We start from the raw sequence: 24,045 nt of genomic DNA, 5'->3' as shown, positions 1-24,045 counted from the left end.
TTGCATCTTTTGATGTTTAATTTCAATGCATATGAATTTACATCCTATTTTGTTTACTAGAACAATAAGAACATAAGGAAAGTTACAAACAAGGAGACAATTCTGCCCATCTGGCCCCTTGGGTAGAGGCTAATTGATCATTTTGTTAATTAATAGCTCATTGATCCAAGGGTAGCGTGAACCAGACACAAGCAGAAAATATGTGTTGGTGCAACCAAGAACAGGAGGCACTTCTTTCCTCAAAGGCTGGGGGGAGTCTGGGACAAGCTTCCCAGCCATCTTCTTGACGCCTGAGTGGGCAGCTTAATCAATTATTGACAAACGCTGGCCAGTCAGGAGGCCAGATGGATCAGATCTCCTCCTCTCCATTGCAACAGTTCGCACGTTCTTCTCAGCATCTCAACGAGACTGAGCAACTCATTCCATATGACCGAACGATGCGAAGCCATGCGAGAGCAGCTCGAGCTGTTTGTTTTAAGCTAAGGGCAGAGTGAAGGGAGACTGAACCTGGCTCACCGCACTGGAGCTCCTCGCAGGAGTGCCCATCTCCGGCACAGGAGAGAGACTGTCTTTGACGGGGGGCCTCACTTCCGCAGGCGCTGAGGGCAGGCTGGGCTCCTCCGAGCGGGAAGCCGGCAGCTGGACAGGGACAGGGAGAGGATGGGAAGGGACAGAGGGCTGGTCCGGTTGGGCAGGTGTGTCGCTGTGCGCGACCGGGGCCTGGCTGGTGTCCTCCGGGGCAGTGGCAGCTGACCGCTGAGGGGGAGGAGCAACCCTGCCACCTGCAGGGCGGGAGAGGGGGCAGTCCCACCTTCGGGTTAGATTTGGTCGTCATTCAATTCAACTCTATTTGTCATTATACTTACATTGGTGCATAGTTTAGTGAAAAGTGTTTCTCATTTACAGTATGTAGAACAGCAAACAAGACAATAGACAGAAAATAACAATAACAATAACAGTGACAACAACATTATGGTGCCAGTGCAAAATTGTCAAAAACTGTGCAAATACACAAACAGAGAAAAGTATACAAACAGGACAAAAACCGCAAAAGTAATACGGTGATTAATAAACAGTACAACTAGTACAGTTTTAAGTACGATTTCGGCGTACATTCAGTTGTCATGTATGTAGTGGTGTAGGAGTACAGTCACTGTGGGTACAGGAAGAAGTGAGGAGAGATCATAATATGATGGGAGGGAGTGGGGGCGTCACCAGCTTGATGGCTCTGGGGAAGAAACTATTTTGGAGTCTGGTTGTGTGCGACTGGAGCGTCCTGAACCTTCTACTACATGGTAAACAAGTTATGACTGGGGTGTGTGGGGTCAGACATAATTTTGGTAGCTTTTTTCAGACTCCTGGTGTTGTAGATTTCATAAATCATTTTATTGTTTTAGGACATAACCAACAGGGGGAGGGGGCTGCTTATAGTTGTTCTGCAGCACCCATCACACAAAAATGCAACAGACAACTAAAATTTAGAAGGCTGTGTTTTGGTTTCTATTACACAAAAAAGACATGGCTGCTCTCGAATCAGTCAGGAGAACAGCAGCCAGATGTGTTTCGCACTGTCAAGGAATGTCCTGCACTGACAGGCTGAAGGAACTAGACTTGTGTGTTGGTTTTTCAAGATCGTCTGGGAAGACTAGTATTTGGAGCAGACATTTTGTTTCGTGTTGCCTTGTTGAAGAAAAACACGAATAAAGCCTGGAGCTTTCATGTGCCACGTCTATCTCAAGTCACAGAACTGGGAGTTACGTGTCTTAACTCCTCTAATCATTAGTGGCCAAAAAACAAGCTACACTTCATTTATTTAAAGTGTCGAAATGCAGACGACAGGATTTAACTACAGTATACGTATATCTCTTCAATGTAAATCTAGGTAAATATTGGGCTAAATATACTTACAGTTGGAGGCCTGAAGAGACTCATACTCATCCCTGAGCTCTTTAGCGAGACTTGGGTGGTTATCCTCTTCAAGAGCATTAATGAAAAAAACATGCCAGTCTTCTCTTCGCCTGAGGCAATCCACAAGCAACTGCATGGCAATATAATTACCCGCGCTCTCCCTCTTGGCTGTGATTTCCTCCTTCAAACACAGGTGTATAACACAGGCCTATTTTAGCACTTCTTAGTACAAGAAATGATCATCTTAGAATCAGACAGTTCATAAAACAGAAACCATAATGTAACGAATACACCCCTGCGCATAACAGGGATCTTGGCCGCCCAGGCTGAGGAAGGTCTTCTTTAGCTAAGCCGGCAAGACCCCTGCGATGCCGGAGACCCGGGTTCGTACCCATGTAGTGAGGGATGGACTGGGGCAGGATGGGTAAGGGCACAAACCCGAGAACCCGAATGCGCTACATTAACCCTGCACCAACATGAATATTAATGTTCCTTATAGGTGCATTGCTGACATTGATAGTTATAGATGATTTGGGTTAGTTTCCAATACAGTGCTCTTCACACTCTTTCAGGTTTCGGACTGGGTCAGGACTCCCTAAGTAAAAAGGTAGAAAGGGGGGTTTCTGAGCATTTTCTTACAGCCTAGCTGGAAAATTGCTGACCAAGGAAAATTAAACATGCAGGCAAGGGAAAAGATTAACTCTTAGTTGAAAAAAAAGAACTTAGAATTTCCAAGCTTGCTTATGTGTGCTGACCCGCTGGGCCCAGAGTACCTCCTTTGCTTCGGGTTAATAATTTCTAAAATAATTTCTTCAGTTCATTTTGAAATGATGGCCTGCAGTCTTTCTGAGTCACTATCTGGCATCGCTGTGTTTGGTGAACTGGGATATTTCTTGCCATGCAAAAATGAATTAATAAATTGAGAGTGCATGATTTCTTTTCTTTTTACAATTTCTTTTCATGACTTTATTTGCAGAATGCTATCATTGCCATTGCACAGAGCAAAGATACCTATTCCCCCATCTAAAATATAAACAGGACCTTATACATTACAGTAGATGAATAAATATAGCTCTCAATAAAATCTGAAATATTAATAACAATCTGCTGACAAAAGTCCATACGATCAATGTTACCATATTACATGAAGAAAAACTCACCTTGTCGGAGTCAGTGAGACAGGACAGGTGAGGTAGGATGTTCATCACTTTGACTTTGGACACATACCGCGCCATATTCCTCCGCAGGTAGTCATTGTATAGCTTATCACCTGCCAAAGTCATTCTGAATTACCTAAAAAAATCACACAAAGCTGAATGACCATGTAATTGCCAATTCATCATCCCAAGATGATTCGTTTTCACAAGTGGTGCTTTTTACTTCCAGTGAGCAACTAGCGAAACTCCCTCCATACATCAGATCCAGTGAACACAAAAGGCAGATATCAGATAAGAACCAATGCAGAGTGATGAAGATCAAGAAGTAGCAGCTATACGGAAGTAAAGGTGATTTAGTTTCATGCACAACAATAAGCCTCACATTTATTTCAGGTGTTGCAGAGAGCAGGTGACACCAAGGGAACCTCACAAATCAGAAAGCACAAAAAAAAGCTCAGTACTATCCACAGACATGAACAATGAACTTCCCCAGAATCTATTAAAGTGCATTCCTTAGTGTATGTGTTCAAATAAAAGTGATTTTCCATTTACTGATATTTCCTGTTGCAGAAGAATACTGAATTTCAGGTTCCTGCGCAAAATATTCTTGGAGAAAAAAACATAACATTGGCGGAATTGTCACATTTCCCCCAAACACCGATGATATCATCTGATAAAGGAGACACACCTACTATTCCATCAATTCATTCATTTCTACATTTTAACATTTGTGATCTGCATCCTAACAGGTAACTATAGCACTATGGAAGAAGGAAACAAAAGCTATAATGATTTTTGCAAATAATCTCTAGGATGTCATTAAACATCTAAATCTCAGATAAAAATAAACAACATAAATCTGTCAAAAACTACTGTACTCTTACCTGTAAGTCAAGATGTTTTTAATTGTGCAGACACGTTATACTGTTCCTGGAAAAACAATAAAAGTAATTTTCAGTTGTAATGGATCCTGTTGACTGTTCACAAGTCTCAGCAATATGCATTTATAGTCTGAAGCAGTCGATAGGACAATCAGAGTGACTCACAGCATTATGTGTCTCTTACTGCCAGCTGCAGAGTGATTTCACAGTGATTTATAAGTGTGGGCAGGCACACCGCACCACTCTCGCTACTGCAGTCTATGTTACAGTTCATAAGAATGACGGTACAGATTAATGGGGGTTTCCATCAAGAGGAAGTCTGGCCCGCTTCACCATGAAAGTGGGAAATCCCTTTCAGGAGAAGCTGACAAAGCACTGTGTTTTCACCTTTTTTTAAAGTTGCACTTTCACTTTCACAAGAAATACGAATGATGAAATTCCTCAGAATACTCAGAAGTAATACAGACCAATTCAGGAGTCTGTCAATCATTTTAGACAATATTGACTGTTGGCTATTCTTATCTGTCAAATATTTATCATAATGATGATCATATTCTGTGCAGACCATTGAATTTTCAGGGCTGTTGCACCCCAATTGAAATCTATACTTTTACTTTTCTTGAACTAATTTTTTTTTATTTTATCATATATCTTAGATTTGTTTTTTTTATATCAATGGCATTTAAGATGTAAAAGTCTACTGGGTGTTCACAAAGCATTCTTACAGAACAGTTCTCTAAAAACCTTTGCTGGATGTCTACTCTTTGCAGTAGTTTATAGATATGTTCTGACTTTTGAACGAAAAATACAAGAGATTTATCCATACATACAATTCTGTGGATACACATGTTTGACCACACAGCCAGTGCTTGTGGGTGAGTTCAGATATCATTCGAAAGTTCATTTTCTCTGCAAGATTTATTATTTTCCTAGAACAGAACACAAAACAACTTTACTGCTAAAGCAAAACTGTTATCAACTCATTATGTACAAAAGTCAGTTACTTTTGCTTTTTTGTCCTCTATGGAAAAGAAGTTGAAAACCCTTCGGTCTCTAAAATAGAACCCATATATCATGGAAAGAGATAAAGCTGTAAAAGAATGGCTACATGTGTGAAAATGACAAAGGAGTGCACATATTAAAGAGGTCTGAGCAAGATTCAAGCAGATTAACTCTGTGTCATTCATATGGATAATCTGCATTTAGGAAAGCCAGTGAAATTGTGTGCTTTCTAATTTTTACCCATTCTTGGGGGATCTTATATAAAACTGTTTTTATTTTCCAAAGGAAATAATAAATGTGTTTATCATTTTAATCATGTTCCAAAAAAACATTAAAATCAGGCTTTGACCTCTGATTTAAATCAGAAGTTCAGATCTCAGGCCAAGACACTAAGAGCAGTGCTGAACCAGACCTGCTGAAAGACTTTTGCCTTTTTTTAGAAAACCTCTCATACAGTATTACATGAGATATAAAACAAGACCCAGAAAGTAAAGTGCATACTACAGAACACATACCATACTAAACATCTGAATGACTAACTTAACCTTGTGCATAATTATTTCCTAAGAAAAAAGTGTGGTTTGTACAAAAAAAAAATCAGGGTAAACTGTGTCCTAAAAACTGTTGTCTTTAAGACTTGTTACATGTTTGCAACAATTTACATTCTTTCAGACTAGGACCAGGAGTCTGTCCCTCAGTTCCCAGAGATCTGTGATATCTTTTCACTTTTCAGTACAAAGGCCAGGTTTTCAGTTTTCAGCTTAAATGGGAGTTTGAAATCTCACCACTGTCTTAATCAGTCTGATTGTTTAGATATTTACAAGCAAAAAGGTGAAAGTCCGTATCAGAGCCATTACAGCTCAGCTTAGACCAGAGCTCATCCTGGTTTCCGTAGCAATACAGAACTAGAGAGCATGTGACCCCCAACCTGGACACAGTTCTAGACAGGTTTCTTCTAGGCACAGTTCGAGTCTGGAAGTTTGCATCAATACTAATGTGATTATTCGGACTTCATTGACGATTGCTGATGCTGACATTTTTGCACAGGTTGCCCTGTGATACACTACAGAACTGCTGTTGTGTGCTTCCATTAACAACCACCCACCTAAAACTGAATGCACTACTGGAAAAACAGAAAACTTTTTTTCAAATAGCATCGGTATTTTCAGTTCCCTTCTGCTGCGTGAACTTGTGATGTCATCTAGAACTACATCACGAACAGTGATAAATACCACAGGCCATTCCTTCTTATCTCTTCCTTTCCTTCATGATGGCCAGGTTCTTGTCTCCCTGTGCTTGTGACAGGCTGTCTCGAGACAGGACAAGAGTAAGTTTCTGTGGAGAAGCGTGGTATTTTACACTGGTGTCCCTAAAACCACTCCAGTTAGATAACATAAGATCACATTATTGGCCACACACAGTTTCTTGCATTAGGCATTTGTTTTTTCGCATACCCCAGCTTGCTCTCCATGAGACACACAGACACAGACAGGGAGAGAGAAGCTGGGGGTCAGAGTCGGAGTAGGATTCCTGTGCCGGCCACGGGATTTGAGCTGGCAACCTTCCAGCCACAGAGCCACTGCTCCGCCCCTCCAAAACAATTGTGCCCGAACTGGCTATTGAACTCAGATCACCTAGACAGAACCCCTATCAGCTAACCCACTGTACCAACGGGCTGCTCAGAAGAGGAATGACGCTCGAAAGCATTATGGGATTGTGTTACTTTTTGCATCCTACAGTTTTCCAAAACACACAATGTTAAACAATATCCAGAGGCCATGTTCAAGATCACATTCATTTAACTCTGGAACACACTGTTTAACATTTAGTGCCAATGGGAACAATTCATGCCCTCGGAATGCTCTGAAGAGATAAGCTCTGCCAAGTAATACAAATATATCCTATTAAAGGACTTGTTTTCCATTTCGTTCATCATTTACCACAGGGCAGCTGTGCACCCTCTAACTAAAACTTAAATGTCAAGCAAAAGATTCAAAACCTTTAACATGAACTCTGCAAACTCAGTAAAAAAGAATTTAAAACAATAGCGGTGTACAATGGAAATGGAAAACATACAAATGTCATTTAAATTTCATTTTAAAGTGAAGTGTGAGCTCGTTAGTTGATTCTTCCAGGAGAAAAAATACGGAGCCCAAGTCATATGATTTCAGAGCAACGCTATGTGCTTCATGTGTGATACTGGAGTCAAGTTAAAACTGACTAAATTAATTGGTAAAGAGTATGCATTTAAACAGCTATTCGAAAAGGTGATTTTAATTACTGCAAGCACAGTAATTAATAGTAAACTGTAGCTGGTCATCAGCATGTAAGGGACAGGCCACAGCCTGGAGGGCAGTCTGTCACTCCACTGGCAAAGGATCCTATTCTGACATCAGTGGCTCTACAGCAGCACAAGAAATTCCAGGAAAGAAAACACACGCATTAGCAGAAGGCCTTCTGCTCCCTCTGGACAAGAGAAAGGCGCCATCTTCAGCGGGCCAGAGGCCATGTGAACATCTGCTGCCAAGACAGTATTGAAGTTTGGTGTGCACTGATGAATGGGTGTTCGGATATTTGCAGACTCGCTGTAAGACTGTGGAGATACCAGGGTGAGTGTGTAGCCGACTGTTGTGTTGTTCAAGGCAGCTGTGGAAGATCCCACCTTTTCTGACAAAAGACTTTTCAACAAACAAAAACCTTTAGAACAGAGTGACTGCCATTACCTACAGCCCCCAGTGACACTGACCCACATACACAAACAAACCAATGAAGAAGCCACGGGAACGCAGTTCTCCGAACTGTTATGTATTTATAGAATTACATCATCATTCTCAGGATGGGAACTTTTACTACATGCGTGTTTTGGTGGCCTCTAGTGGCCGATCCTTCAAAATTGCAGTCCGTTCACGGAGCAACCTACAGTATCACACAAGCAAAACCAAAATCACATCCTTACACTTATATAGCGCTTTCCTCTACACTCCACTCAGAGCGCTTTACAGGTCATGGGGAATCCCTTCCACCCCCACCGGTGTGCAGCCCCACCTGGATGATGTGACAGCAGCCATAGTGTGCCAGTACTCTCACCACACACCAGCTCTCAGTAGGGAGGAGAGTGATGAAGTGATTTTTAATGACCACAGAGAGTCAGGACCTCGGTTTTACGCCTCATCCGAAGGCAGGTCCCCTGTCTACAGTATAGAGTCCCTTTACTACACTGAGGCATTAGGACCCACACAGACCGCAGGGTGAGCGCCCCCTACTGGTCCCTCTAACACCTCTTCCAGCAGCAAACTGAGCTTTCCAAGCTACTGGCCAAACTCACACCTGCTGAGCTTCAGAGGTTTGCCTGTTGTGAGTTGCGGGGTGATACAGTATAATTTTTATTTTATTATAGCCCTTTCCATTCCACATCTTTACAATGAAATTAAATGAAGGCAAAAACAGTTTCCGAAATTTCATTACACCTGAATGCTGTGTTTTTTTGTGCCTCAAATTAAATAAGGTGGTCACCTCTAAGGCATGCCCACGTTCTGCAGGCAGATCCCAGATGTGCATAGACATGTGGCTGGAAACAACAGTTCACGTTTCTCAACATAGGAAACTGAGATCCTGTTAGTACGTGTTTGTGATCTCAGCTCATCGAGGAGCAGGTAACAGAGAGACAGAGAGAGCTTTCCCACAGTCATGCTCGCTACTGTAGCTCTGCTCTGAGGATGTGCTGGTTCACTGCTGTAACAAACTACAGCAAAGCTTAACTCCTTCTTTCCAAAGGTTCACTCTCACTCTCAGCCAAAATAAATGATCATAAAGGTCAATTAAAACAATTTTTACATATATTTCATATAGGTATTGTATATAATCACAGAATTATATCCACCCTCTTCAGCTTTGTAGCTTTTAACCCCCAATGACAGAATATTGCGATGCTTACGATGCAGCACAGTTGAAATAAAGGCACTACTCTGAACTGTAGCTAGGCTGCAAGCACATCCTCCTGAGGTAAAACAGAATAGGGATTAATAAGCAACTAATAACACAAATATTGGGACAACGATCCTGCAAATGAGATAAAAGTCAAATAATTGTCTTGGAACAAAGAGATCACCTTATTGGCCATATACAATTTCTTGAATTAGGAGTTTGTCTTTTCACAAACCCCAGCTTGCTCTCCATAAAACACACAGACAGGGAGAGAAGCTTGGGGTCAGAGCGCAGGGTCAGCAATTTATATGGCACCCCTGGAGCAGTTGGGGTTAAGGGCCTTGCTCAGGGGCCCAACGGAGTAGGATTCCTCTGCCAGCTGCAGGACACAAACCAGCAACTTTCCAGCCACAGGCGCAGATCCTTAGCCACAGAGCCACCGCACCACCCTATACTCAACTAACTTGAGTATATACTGTATATACCATGCACATAGTTCAGAACTTACTTTGCACTGCAGATAAAATTTTGTGGTTTTATTCTCACTAAACTTACAAAAAGTGACTGGGGACGGACTAATACTACGAAAGCAACTCTGAATGGAAACACATGTACTCAGGTGCAAAAGGGATTTGTTTTTTACCCAAGCAAGAGCGCATTAAGAAAGCTGGAATCCATCCAGCTATTTAATTCCATTTTCCTTGTTAGAACATTAACCACTAACTGAAAAGAATTCTACAACAAAAACACACAGCGCTCGAGCCTCTCTGACACTTAAAAACACTCTATCTGAATTACTTTCAATGTCACGAACAGAAATGATAAGAGCTGAAAAAAAAGACGTGTTGCTAACAACACTGCTACGAGCACGGACTTGGTTCATTCAGTTATTTCAACCGCAGGGCCGGGCAGGTCCCAATTTGCTGTACTTCACCATTCTCCATATTTCTGAGCCAAAAGAGTGTAGAAGGGTTCTGAAGATAGTCTGGATGTGTGCAGATAAAATATCAGTCGAGGCTCATTGTTGCAAAGAGCAACAATTCTCCATTATGCGCTTTTAATTGACTCACACACAGAGATAGGTGTGGAATATTTTTTTGCTAAACATTGGTAGTCTTCCATTCTGCATCTGTGATCAGAGCACAACAGATACAGTCAGCTAACAGGCATTGGGAAGCAAAGGCCAGGAAAACAGTTCGAAATAACTTGTGAAACCCAACCTGCATTCCTTTGGAAGGAACAAGTAATAGGTTTATTCCATGCTGAAAAAAAGAAGAAAGAGAACACAACGTTTCGGCCGTGGAGCCTTCTTCAGGTCCTTCCACACCTGAAGAAGGCTCCACGGCCGAAACGTTGTGTTCTCTTTCTTCTTTTTTTCAGCATGGAATAAATCTGTTACTTGTTCCTTTGCTACCCACCTGAACTACTACTTCCTTTGGAAGGTGGCAGTAAACTGGAATATCTAGGAAAAATCCACAGGAACACAAGTGGAATATGCAAACTACAAAAATATGGTATCCCCAAATTTAACCCAGGACCCCAGAGATACTGTATAAGGCAGATGCCCTATTCACTATGCCTATGCGTGGTGCAGAGATTACCCTTTAATTTATCAACTATTATTCCACAAACTTCAGCAATATAAAAATATTGTGACCAACTCATTGAAAGAGGTTCTTTCGTTGCTCACCTAATAGTGTCACTGACTAAGATGCCCAAAAACCCAAAACAGTCTGTGATATTCAAGGAACGGAAGCAACAGAGAGAAACATGCTTGATCATGCAAGAAGCACTGTCACACGAAAAAACCCGGTGTTCGCAAGGAACAGAAACCGAGGATCAGTGAGGATTTCAAGAGGAAACAACTGATTCCAGGTTAGAACAAATGCACAGTACTGTAAACTGCTAATTAAAATTCTGACATTTCTGGGTGGTCATGGAAGCTTATATTCTTAAAAACAGTAGCAGCTTGGAATGATTCCATAAGTTGAATGAGCACCACGGTGCAGTAAGCTTTATTGCTGTCGAAACAATAACTTTTGCAATAAAGCGAACAGGACCAACCTGACTACCGGCTGAATTCTGAAACCCCCTGGCAGTCTTAAACATTAATTTTCATTCTGAACGCACCAGGAAAAAAAAATAACGTTGTGTGCCACATTATCGGGGCTTCATTTAATTTGAACTGCATTACATTTTTTTTTCCTCGAGCAACTAAGCAAATGTCATAATATACTATAGAACAAATTGCCTGCTCTCGTCAAAAATAAGATCAGGGAATGTCAACAGTTTCTTTTCATTGGCGGAACAGATGTACAATAGGTGCTCCATCCGTCATTGTAGTCATCTTCCCTCTACATTATTTTTTGCGCTATTTGACCACTGTCAATACCAGTGTTTCTTTACCTGAGTCTTACGAAGCTGTAAACAATATCGCTAGCGTACACCTGCTCTTGGCATTGAAGCGTGTTAAAATTACGACCTGACCCTGAGAAAAAAAAAAGTTCAAGTTCAAAGCTCAACTGCGTATTTATTTTTACAGCACCTCAAAATAAGTCATCAGCTAAGAGTTATCTCTTTGCACAGACAAGTGGCCTTCTCTCGCGAAATCGAGTGTTTGCGGAGCCGTCTAATATTTATTTTGAAGAAGGAACTTCAGGGGAAATAAGAAACATTAAAACTGATTCAGTAGTTTCTTTTGGGAGAACCTACTGCTGTGCTGTCTGCTATGTACAGTAAGTATGGGATCTAATCTGATACACTTGGAATCCGCTACTTAATAGCCTACAGAACTAAGTAAAACTGCACTTTGCTATATAAACAAGTATATTTTATACTGGTGGCGACTTTAGCGAACATTACTACTCACAGCTAAATATAAGCGTTTTCCTTTTCGTACAATGATGTCGAAACTTGTTTCATAAACCTTTACAATATCATACAGTAGGTTTCTAAGGTCACATTAGATTATTTTTAATTATTAACGCCAGCATATCGGAATTAAATCACTGCCACTTTGTCTCCCGAAATGTCGGGCGCCCGTAATGCCCTTGCAATCGTCCAACCTAAAACTGTTGAAATTCGCAAATAGAGAAAAACAATACACTTTACAGTTTGACAGTAAGAAAACGCACAGCAGGTCCCGGCGTACACGGGGGGAAAAAACACGCTGTCAACTACATAAACTGAAATTAACTGCGGAAATCATTTTCGAAAATGTGCGTCCGGCAGCATTAGAAGACAATATGAATGAAGCCGCATTTTGTTCATGATCTCCTACCTTACAAGACTCGAAGAGCAACGCTAAGTCTTGCTTACCTGATGCTGGCAGACGCCCGGAGCTTTGACTTTGCCTGTGCCCGAGCTGCGGCGCTCTCTTGCTCCGCCCAGCGCTCCTGCCGTCTGGCTGCGGCGTGGGAGTGGAGCAGACTGCTGTCGGTCAAAAGTTGTTGTGAGCCTCGAGGCTAAGGACAAGCGAATGTAACTTTCCTGGAAAGTTTCCGGCGGCTGCGACCAAAATGTTTAGCTCTGTAAAAGTATTACGGTTCTCGAGAACCTCGAAGAGACAAATAAGTTGCAAGGTGTAAGGTAAGAAAACAAGGAGCCGATCCCCCACGAGAATCGGGCCATAAACCCCCACAAGGTGACCTTAAAGTCTCAGTGACCTCCAGCACCCGTGCCAGGATCTATTCATGAGGACCAGAAGCGAACATGTAACAAGGACTAGTTTTAGGAGACCAGTATACGCCCCTGAGTTGTGGGGCTTCGTGGTTATTTCTTTTCTTTTCAGTTTGAATCGCGGAATAGTGGCGCAAAAGAAAATGTATCTCGAAAAGATGAGTGAACGAAAACGCACAAGGCAACACGCTGTCTTGGAGCTCAGCAGTGAAATAATGGCTAACAACAAGGCGTAGGAAGCACTTTACAAAAAGAGCAAGGTAATGTAGAAAAAGTGACCCAACCACGCTGAAAATGACTCTCTGGAAAAGTTTCAGGAAAATCTGGAACCGGTTTTCTGCCAGCTATCAAATAACCAAGCAGGGCTGGTCTCTTCTCATTCGCCAGTTTATCCTCCTGTCTTTGGATTAGGCACCTGAGATAGCTGTTTCTACTGTTTGGAAAATCGTTCCCTAAAAAGGCAGAAAAGGCCGAACCAGGGAGCTACACAAACTACAGTTGGCATTACTTCTGTTTCATGTGAATTATGAAGATTATGAATATGACGGCAATATTAGGTATAAGAAAGAGTGAAACATGCAGATTTCCTGTTCGGTCTGGCAAAATTGGTCATAAGAATAGGGAAAAATAAACTTTTACTAGTGATGTTGTAGTAATTTTGAATGTTGAATGTACTCTTCATAAATTAACTCACAAGTTGGAAATCTTTCAAAAGCATTTGGGGGGGGGTGGACAGTGTTTTGTGTGTGATTAAGGATAGGAATTGCAAAATTAATTTTAAAATTATGTAGCAAACATGTATATGAATGTAATGTATTTTTTGAAGGTTAAACATGTTTTCTCTTTTTGTAAATAATGTAATTCACTGTATAATGTGTTTTAATGTAATTTTTTAATGTTTTTTATTTTAAAAATGTGATGATTAAAGATCATTTAAAAAAAAGGTTTTGTATTTTTGTTAAACAAACTTGGTGATTAAAGTAGTACACACCACGTACGCATTACACTGTATTAACTACCATATATATACACTGTACATAATAGGCGACCCCTGCTGGCCGAGAGAGCAAAAGCTTACAGCACCTGGTATTCCCAGGCGGTCTCCCATCCAAGTACTAACCAGGCCCGACCCTGCTTAGCTTCCGAGATCAGACGAGATCGGGCGTGTTCAGGGTGGTGTGGCCGTAAGCGAAAGCCGGGGCGCCGGACTCGCTACTTGAAGCTGTGTGGCGGGGGCGCCGTGCCCCCTGGGCGGGACTGAGGGATCGTTCATGTGCGATTCTTTGGAAAGGAGCCGCTTTCGAACTCAGTGCGTGCCTGGATGTTGGCGAATGTGCTCCCTTCAGTTGGCTTGCCCTGCTCTTGTCCCGCACTGGAGCAGGACAAACAAACTGCACGGAGGAGCACAAGGCAAGTGTTCACAAGACAGAAACCTCCAGTGCACAGCACTCTGAAAACATTTCTGGGCTGTCGCGTTTTATTTCGGCACATAAAGCGCACCGGCCCTACACGTCGGCCAGACGCGCGGCGCCTCCGCCCTCTTGTGGCCTTGCGGCGTCAGAGCAAGAGGCTCCTTCTCGCTGCCTTTCCGCTGTCCCGGCGGCCGGCGAGGAGGAAGCGCCGGGACGCTGTGCTGCAGAGCCCCGAGAGGGAACCTGGAGCGCACACTTTGTCAATGTCAATGAGGACTTCACCTAAGTTATGATGTCTTTATTTTTTTCTCTCAGATGCTAAGACTTTTGTTGTGTTAAAATGAAAAAAAAACTTCAAGTTTAAAATAGGGCTATATTTTTGTTTTTTCCTTCTTTGCCATTATGGAACAGAAATAGCAACCTTGCAACTGTTTAAAAGTTTACTAAGAAGTTTAATAAAAACTAGAGAGTTTAAATTGATTTTTTTAAATTAGAAATAGTAATAAAAATTCATTACTTTGGAGGCATGTGTCCAGTGTCGATTACCCCCCCCCCCCCCCATCTTCTTTTTTGAAAACCAAAATATGGTCATCCCAACTAATAGCTTTCTGTCTAATCCAATTTAGACATTAACCACAGCCTTAGACAAAGATGAAAAACGATACGAACAGAAAATGTCACCATTGTCAATTTTGCATTTTATAAAGCAAAACGTGTAACTGGTATTTTTGGTCTCTGAGAATTTTCCTGTGTGGGCCAGAGGACTGTGCTACAAATACACAGACTTCCTGCTAATATTTGCTAATTCTTCCTTACATTCAGTAAAATGCCCAGGTGTCCTCATGTGTTTATTCTCCATTGGGGACATATGAAGTTAACCTGTTGATATTGTAGAAACAATGTGTTTCACCCCCCATTTAAATTTTTAAACTGGTGAAAAATTAATTTTCCACCTTCACTGTCTTTTCCTTTATGAAGCTTTAATATGGAACATGACAAGCCTGTCAGAGTTTTGTCAATCTAAACTTTTTTCTCAGTAGAGTCAACTGGGCATTTATCTGAATTTAACTGACATCACAAAAAGAATAACAAACAGGCCTGAAGGTTTCTGCCTTCATCAAGAGCAGACACTTCAATTCAATGAAAAGTGTGAGATACTGTACTCAAGAGCTCACAGTACAAGGAGCCTGAGGCAGTTTACTATTCCTGCTGGCGCTGAGAGCCAGAGGTGTAACAGGGTCAATGCTGTAGATACATCCAGATTTGTGTTATTTAATAATTCCTTTTTATTTTTTATCCCACTAAAATAAAATCACAAACTTTCACAAAACAGTTCATCAGCACATGACAAGTGTTAGCTTTGAGAAGGAAAAAAGGGAACTACTTTGCAGCACTTTTCAGCTAAGTAGAACACCCACAATGTCTTATTTCAGAACATAAGTACAGTAACAAACTATAGTAATCTAATGCAATAATATATTTCAAACCCAAACCCCATGTTATTATTATCAGTACCTTTTTAAATGACACAGTATTGTACATGCTTCTGAATTTCTTCCAACTATCCAATTATAGTTGAAGACTGGCAATTATCTGTGTCAGAGACAAGGAACAAATAACAGAATGCTCTTCAGAGGAAACAATAAATTATTAAAATTATAAAGTGAAATCAGAATGCACACCTGAGCATGACAGTAACAGTTTTAGAGTCTAAAATAATGAGTCATCTCCCTGTGAAGAACGGTGTGGCTTTCTCCACCCTGAGAAGATTCACTTCGTTCATCCCTGTGGAAACCCTAAAACAATAAAATAGCACGATATTCGAAACAGTATATACCGTAGCGGTCGAACATGTTTAATTAAAGGACGTAAAAGTAAGAAAAAAATAGCTACTTCTCATATTATTTCTTTCTAAAATAAGAGAAGAAATGAATCAAAACGTAGAATTTCTTATTTTTGAAACTCTAAAAAAATATAAACTACTACTATGAACTCTGCTTCCCCAGTAGCGTCCCCAGTAGATGACTCTGTATTCACAGAGACACCCCGGAACTGGAACAGCTCGTTTCCCCGGTAACCTCAAGACGCCACGCCCACCGGGGTGGGGGGGTCCTACTGAGACTTTTATTTTGAAAGGTGCAAGCCAGTTCACGTTACAGTTGCCGACTTCACACTGCTCTACTGCTACAGTAGCATTAGTAGCTGCAAACACAGGGGTGTTTTCCCCACTTTTTCTCTGAAAATGTCAGCCTTCGTTGGAGTTCTCGGTTTGATTGTTTGTTGTAAGAAGTTAAGAGCATAACCCCCGTAACAATGCAGATTTCCTAAATCAGTACCCCGGAATCTTTTTGGTAACCTCACGCTCCCACTCTTTACATCTATTGACATTCTTCTGCAAGCACAGCTAGGAAAACAATACCGCTCATCTGACTACGTTGGGAAATGTTTATTGTAGCAAGAGGCATGTAACTGTGATATCAATATTTCACTGTTCTAGAGATGTTTCACAAAACAGTGAGTGTGATAAATGCTGCGAGTGAGTCCCTAAGATGGGGGATTGATGTAAATATGTGAATACTGAATCTCAATTGTGTGCGTGTTCCACTCAGAATGTGTATATTGGATGAGAAAGCCTTATATAAACGGCTATCTTGGACAGATACACCTCAGAGCACTGGACTCACCACCAGTCTTCAGTCTCTTGTGATTGCGGTGGCTCTGTGGCTGGAAGGTTGCAAGTTCCTATCCTGCAGCCGGCAGAGGAATCCTACTCTGTTGGGCCTCTGAGCAAGGCCCTTAACCCCAGCTGCTCCAGGGGTGCTGTCACGATTGTAATCCCTCCTCTTTCTTATTTTCTAATTACGTGCACCTGCCCCCAGTCCTGCCCCTCCTTATTTAGGCCTGGTGCTCTCACTACTCTGGGCTCTGCATTGGAAGACAGATGCCCAGAGGCCCGCCTACCATCAAGTCGCCCTACGTCCGTGGCTTGAGGGCACAGGTCTCCTACCGGCGTCCTGACCCAGCTGAGTCCGGGGCTCAGAGCGCCTGGCCTCGTCATCCCGTTTTTATTCCTGGTCTCTGCACCGGATCCCGTTCCGGCTTTTAACTCTGTCTTGTCTTGTCTCGATTGGATCACCCGGATTTGGACTTTTGGACTTCACCACAGATTGCCCCTCTGGATTCCTTAGACTTGTTCGCCCTGGCTACGCCCCCCGAGCACCAGCCTACCATCATCATGCCCCCCCGTCTGTTGACCCCTCCTGATTCTCGTCGTCTCCTCCCCATTGTCCTTTTCCATTTACTTCTGGATTATACCGTCTGCACAGGGTGCAGAACTACTCTTCACGGGAGCCTGGACTGGCTCCCGTTACAGGTGCCATATACATGGCTGACCCTGCGCTCTGACCCCAAGCCTCTCCCTGTCTGTCTCTCTCATGGAGAGCAAGTTGCGAAAAGACAAATTCCTAAGACAAGAAGTTTTATATGGCCAATAAAGTGATCTTACCTTAGTTGTTCTGAGCTTATGTGCATTAAAACATTGTGACTGACCCCACTCTTATTACACAAGGTGGCTCCGGGAAAGTAAGACAATAAAAAAGTAGTCTGGAGGTTTTGGAGTTTCCACAGGCTTACACACTAAAGACTTAAGGAAGCTCTCTTCTTCACTAGCACACTCCTCAGCAGTCTCCCCAGACTGCTTCCTAAAATCCAGCCTCCTCTAATATCGTGAAATTACACAGTACATATCCAAACAGATCACTAATTAGGACTCACATGAGATGTGGAAACTACCAATAACTAACTGACACCCACTGACACTATTGAGGTGCCATGGTGGTATAGTGATTAGCACTGCTGCCTCACAGCACTGGGGCCCTGAGTTCAATTTCCTGGGGTGCTGTCTGTGTGGAGTTCGTATGTTCTCCCTGTGTTCGTGTGCGTGTTTCCTCCAAACACGCAGTCCAACGATACACTGGTAGGTCATTGGTTTCTGGGGAAATTGGCCCTGGTGTGAGTGTGTGCATGTTTGTGTATGTGTCCTGTGACTATCTTCATAGTCGTCCCGCAGTGAGAAAATGGATTGATATATTAAATAAAGCTCAATATAGTGTGTTATTTTTAAATGAAAAAGTGAAAGCTTTTGAGCTTACCTTTTTACATTGTTAAAATGACAAGGCTGTAATGCAGTCAGTACCTTTCACAGCTCATCCTTTATGTCTTGAGCATAAACACATTCTCTTACGGATCTAAGGCAGGCATAGAAAGACTCAGCAGCACCTAAAAAGAAAAAAAACCCAAAATAATCAAGCCTCAAAATAATTAGCAATAATAAGTGTTTCAAGATAAAAAAGAAAAAATCTTACCTGATTTATACTGCATAGAGTTTGTCCTCAGACGGTTTAAAGTGTCCTTAACTCCATCAAGGCACTGATCAATTGCACATTCTACAAGATCTGTGAAAGAGTGGATAGGTTCAATGGTTTGGCCTTTTATATAAAAGGACACCCGTACACATCCTGGTATTAAGGTGTATTTGGTGTACCTGTCTGAAACCAATGGTGTGTAGTGTAAAATGAAGACTATATTTTACTCTGAATTTCATGAGATTAAGATCAAATTGGGATTCAGTGTAATAGCTGGGATACAGCTCCTTTCTTCCTATACAAGGAAAGATCACACATGAATGCTGGTCAAGAGCGTTTGTCTGACTTAGGATGCAAGGCCTGGGCATCCCACATATGATGTCATTATTCTAATTCCTTGGACTTATGCATATCTTTTCTGGACACTCCTCTCAAAGTGCTTTGATGTGTGATGACATCACAATGGAAACAATGGAAAACCATCATCTCAGCAGAGTGAAAGTAGGCCATGTGGTAGGTGTCTCTGAGCATTAATAAAGAGATATGGTTTTATGAAGAAAGGCCTGAGCTGTTAAGTGACACTTTTATCTTTACTGATATAAACTGCGAGGCCCAGGCCCAGTCCACTGACCCTCCTGCTGTGTGTTCTGCAGATTGTGTTCAATTGCCTGGTGTCTCTTCTGGGAAAAGGTGATCCTTAGCCACCAGGTTAGACATTAATGCTCTAACGTGTTAAGAACCATAGCAGTTTATTGGCTCCTGGTTTCTGTTGCACAGGTTTGGTGCGGATTGTCTTTCCACATTAAAATGGCTCGTTCAGATTCCTTCTGCTTCATTTGTAAAAAATATAATAAAACAATTTAGTTCAAAAGATCAGACTTTACCGTACACAGAGAAGTCCTTCTTCTTGTGGTAACCTTCAAAGCAAAACAAATATCAACAAACTTGTACAAGTGCCAATACTAGAACTATTCTTGTTACTGCTGCTACTAGCATGACTAACAATGTTCTATGTGGCATGTACCTGTATGTTGTATAAAGAACTGCAAGGCAGAGAACAAAACATACACAATGTTCAAGTTACTGAAGTATGTTATTAGCCTGAGGATCACCCAGTCATGTCTTGGCGTTTTCACCTGCAGGCTGGGTGCCTGGATTCAGACACACACCAGACTTTGCTTAACGAGAGTGTCCTACCCTCAGTTCACTTCCAGTCGTCTCCACAACAGCTTGTGTTGCAGCCGAGCATGAAAGAAGCAGTTTGATTGGCTTGAATCAAGAATCCCCTCGTAATATCCACCTCTCGAGACTGGAGAATCGGTTTCTTTGACCTCTCCATATATGACACATCTTTCTAAGTCGGAAAAATCGTTTTTTCACTGCGGTAACCTCGAGGGTACAGAGCATGTGTATGAAGTGAGGAGTAAATAGTGCTTTGTATAATCTTAATATTACTTTTCCCTCTGAAACGTAGTCCTTTTGTTGTCTTTTTTTTCGCTTCTACCCAGCGGAAAGAGAAGAACATAATTCCTAGTTTCTTTTATACCTGTGAGTGAGCTCCTCTACTTCAATGACCCATCTGATATGTACAGAAGAAGTTTTTTTTGACCTGATTGTTACCTTATATGTCAGCATATAGTTAATTTTCCAGGTGTCTATCCAGTCATGAATAGAGTCTGAGTGATTTTTTTTCCTTTATCCCTTTTATTGTTTGCCATCCAAAGACCTGGTGCCAAAGTCTATTAACTATTCCAAAATCAAAATCATTCCTATAAGGTGAAGAGAGCAGCAGACCTAATACAGATCTCTTAGAACATAAGGACAGTTACAAAAGAGAGGAGGCAATATAGCTAATTTAGCCTGTTTGGTAGTTAGTAGCTAGTTGCCCCCAGGATCTCATCCAGCTGTTTTAATGAAAGAAGCCAGGATATAGATTTCAACAAATTGGCTGGGAATGTTCTTCCAGACTCCTACAACCCTTTGTATAAAGATGTGCCTCCTCTTTCTCTTTGGTGCTTCTCTAATTACACAGCTACCCATATTGCTGCTGTTTTCTATGGCTTGACCACTTCTCAATGTGTTTATACTCCCTTTGACTCCTACATTTCTCAGTTTCAGGAATAAAACGTTATGCCTCCTTAAGTTCTGGGCGCATCTGCCACTGTTGTTGCAATGTAACCTAACAAATGAGCTCAACAGGATCTGCCTTTTCTACACCCCAAATTCTTTTCATTCTTTACTTAATATTATATATGACAGGGGTTATGATTTATGGGTCTGTAGTTCCCTGGCTTTGCTTTGTCCCTGTTGTAATGTATGCTGTTGGGCACTTGTTGCAGTTCTTCCCTTAATGGGTACAGCTGCTGTTTTGGCTCTTGAAAGATCCGAGTTAATATTTCATGCTTGTTTGTTTTGGAACATAAGAATAGTTACAAACGAGGACAGGCCATTTAGCCCACCTAATCCATCTGGGAGATCAATGGAGAAAAAAACTTCAGATCGTGGTGATTTATTCCGTTTATTTATTTATTTATTGATTTATTTATTCCGTGTGTCTTACATTTCCACCTCTGATGTACAAGGACTGCTCAGAACAGAGCCACAACATCAGCGTCTTCCTTAGGGAACACGCAGTAGTACACATTCGCCTGATTACTGATCGGATTAATATTCAGCCTGAAAACATCCCAGAACTGCCAAGAGAATAGCCAAGTAAAAAAAGCAATATATTAAAAAGCAGTTTTTGCCATGAGGTACTCTTTAATTTTTGTGCTAAGCTGATGCTGAAATGTGAGAATAAAATAATGTAAATTCACTTACTGGAATTTTCATAAAGTAAATTAAATCCATACATTAAACAAACTTTAATCCCATCATTGCATTCTTCTGTATAGCATTCTGAAAAAAATAAAATACGTTTGTTTATTTAATATAGGCTATCATGCCAGTCCAAACTTATATCAGCTATTAATCCTGTAATACACCTGGCAGGGAGAAAGGAGGAGTTCAAGGTTATACTGTACATTATTATATAATCTATAATATATTTTACATATTATTATAGGTTATACAGTAGCATTAAGATTAAAAAAGGCTACAAATGATTTCTTATGGATGTACTTTAAATATAGCATTTATAGCATGTTCAGCCTTTGGTTCAGAAGAAATCAGTAGTGTTATTTTATTCATTACACAAAGATCTCAGTAGGTTACATTTTTACTCAAAACTGCTAGTTCAACTGTAGCCATCCTTACCATGATTCAGACCACAGTGTCTTGAGGCTTCACTGCATTCTTTTTTCATGCAAGCTGCAAGGTAAGATGCGCTTCATGTGTAAAGCTGGTTCTCTTACAACTGTCTTGAGTTTCAGTCTTTAGCCAGATTGTTCCAGGGGATCACATCAGACCAGACAAGTGTATAAACATGGATTTAGGAAAGGTAGGCCTTGCTTAACTATCTTACTAAGAATTATTTCAACAAGCAGGAGTAGTAGGAGTTACAAACAGAGCATACTCTATATATTGAAAAATAGGAAAGGTTTGATGCAAGTACTTCTAAATTGTTAGGTCTAATACTTAAACTGCAGGCTGTAGGCATTCAAAGTACTGTATGTGGACTGAGAACTAATGGACAAAAATCAGGACTGATCAAACACCTGGCAGATGGCCTTTAATGTTAGTATCTGCAGAGGTCTACATGCACCTGGCAAAAATATGACATATAAATACGTAAATACAAGCTGGGAAACATGAAGCTTGAAGAAGTTATCCATGAACAAGAGTTAGATATTTATATTGGCACATCATTTACAGTATATCGTCTAGTCAATGTGGGGATAGAGTAGAAAAAGCAAGCAGAATGTTAGAATAAATAGCTAAATCTGCAGAATTTAAGGGACGTTACCATTCCGCCCCCAGCGTTGGACTCTTTGACCTTCCACCTATGACCTTTACACCCTTTATATATGACAAGGGAGGTTTCCTTTCTTTCCCTCTGTACCTCCTGCACTGCTAGCAGAAGCTTTGCTCTCTCCTGCCCTGCCTTCTGCCCTCAGGGGTGATCGCTGCAGGAGGTTAAAAGTGAACTGGTGGCGATTTATAAAACTCAAACGATATAATCCAAAAAACACCCTTTGAGGCAGGGCCCAAACCTGGCCGATTCGATACAAGACCGACAGGAGCAAAGTAAAGCAGCTGTGAGGGCAGTGGAGCAGCGGAAGGCACTGGCGTGGATTCACACCCTGGGGTGGGACGCGTCAGCGACGCTATTGGCATGGTGCTGAGAAGTGCTAAATAAGCCACAGCCTGTCAGCATAAACAGCAGCCTTAGTCACGGGGAGTACAGTGTGTTGAAATAATATGGTGCAGGAAAATAACAACTGACATCATTGTGCACAGCAGTGTACAACTGGAACAAGGCATGAGATGAGTGACGGGAAAATCCCAGGGGGACTCAGCACCCAGGCAGCCGTGAGAACTGTCCTGTAACGAGCAATTCGGGTTTCCGTCATGAACATACAGTCTTCGGAGGAGGAAGAATTGTTCTTTATTTTGGTTAGGTCATCTTTAGATAAGGGTAACAGTCTAAAATCCTATCAATAATTACCTATAATTTCTTTCACTGGTATTGTACTACTGCATTGCCCAGTCAGGATACCTGTAAAAAAATGAATGCATCTTAGCACCATGTTAACACATTTGATAACAGGAGCTCCATTTATCACAAAAAAAGTGTCCTTTCCTTTATTTCTGTTTCAATGCCTTATCCTTAAACACAACTGTTCTTACCACTAACACCACACAATATGAATAATACTGATTGGAGTTATTTGGTTTCTCTTTATTATACCAAAGAGCAGTGAATAAGTTATTATACTTTATATTTATAGAGAGATGAGATCTTACTTGATAAGATTTTAGGAAGCTTTGAGAAATGAAAAACACAAACCCCTGTCACCTTTTTTTTCATATTCCCTGGATACAGGTACACCTTTTCTTAGCCTTGTGCCCAGACTGGAACATCATTTAAACAATAAAAATATTGGTCTCAGGTCCCGACATGCTTTTAACTAAAGCTGGATATAAGACAACGTTATGCAATATTACACTATTAACTATAACTATTAACACTATTAATGAACACTTTGTAACATCTTTCAAACACGACTTTCTTGGAATTGTTTGAAAATAAGGGTTTCAACTGTGAACTGACTATCTCTTCAGCCACGAAGTATGTATATTTTTTTCAAATGGAATTGAAAACTTTCATTTACCAAGAATACTAACAATTATTAGATATAGTGACCAGCAAACTATAACAGAAAGATCTTTTTTATATATGAAAAAATATAAATATATAATGACAAATGCCTTTAACGTTTTATGTTCACTTTTTTCTTAAAAGCATTTTAATTTAAACATGGTTCCATGATTCGTCCTAACCTATGAAAGGTATTCAAAATGCTATACAAGCTAACCAAAAGAAAATTCTGCTTTAAATACATAAAAACACCGAGCCTACCGGAAAACAGTACCAAGGACATTACGGCAAACGTGGACGTAGTCATTGTTTGGTGTCACAGAAGCTTCCAAGAAGTGTTTGTTAAACGTTGTCCTGGCACTTCAAACTTTCTTTGAGGAAGTTTTCCCGTGGTTAGCAACCAGTTTAGTGATGAGATTCCCAGTGATGAAACTCCAATACAGCAGATGTAGGAGTAGG

General features: G+C 41.1%; 1 protein-coding gene and 1 non-coding gene across 5 annotated transcripts in view; both read right to left on the bottom strand.

Annotated features, from left to right (window-relative positions):
• LOC148841990 (mitochondrial antiviral-signaling protein-like) overlaps nt 1-23,984 on the bottom strand; it is a 28,121-nt gene extending 4,137 nt beyond the window's left edge. The window contains exons 1-11 of one of the 4 annotated variants that reach the window (XM_088918915.1): nt 23,848-23,984; nt 22,933-22,983; nt 21,582-21,635; nt 21,147-21,224; nt 19,211-19,243; nt 18,327-18,416; nt 18,114-18,240; nt 3,950-3,995; nt 3,069-3,201; nt 1,909-2,089; nt 517-782 (exon numbers count right to left, since the gene is read on the bottom strand). In XM_088918915.1, the coding sequence (XP_088775041.1) occupies nt 517-782; nt 1,909-2,089; nt 3,069-3,191 (570 nt within the window). In that variant the 5' untranslated portion in view covers nt 3,192-3,201; nt 3,950-3,995; nt 18,114-18,240; ... (4 more) ...; nt 22,933-22,983; nt 23,848-23,984. Of the gene's footprint in view, nt 1-516; nt 783-1,908; nt 2,090-3,068; nt 3,202-3,949; nt 3,996-4,776; nt 10,136-12,190; nt 13,394-18,113; nt 18,241-18,326; nt 18,417-19,210; nt 21,225-21,581; nt 21,636-22,932; nt 22,984-23,847 lie in introns of those variants that run through there. The other 3 variants (XM_088918924.1, XM_088918941.1, XM_088918932.1) reach the window with 3 other exon arrangements.
• LOC148841991 (5S ribosomal RNA) lies at nt 13,622-13,740 on the bottom strand. Its single transcript, XR_016093697.1, has one exon. It is a non-coding gene; the product is annotated as a 5S ribosomal RNA (ribosomal RNA).
• Nucleotides 23,985-24,045: the final 61 nt, after the last annotated feature.

This window comes from Atractosteus spatula, chromosome 1 (assembly GCF_055471065.1).
Source record: "Atractosteus spatula isolate fAtrSpa1 chromosome 1, fAtrSpa1.hap1, whole genome shotgun sequence".
Classification (NCBI taxonomy): Eukaryota; Metazoa; Chordata; class Actinopteri; order Semionotiformes; family Lepisosteidae; genus Atractosteus; species Atractosteus spatula.
The sequence above is the reverse complement of the archived record's forward strand: the minus strand, read 5'-3'. Positions and strand labels throughout refer to the sequence as shown.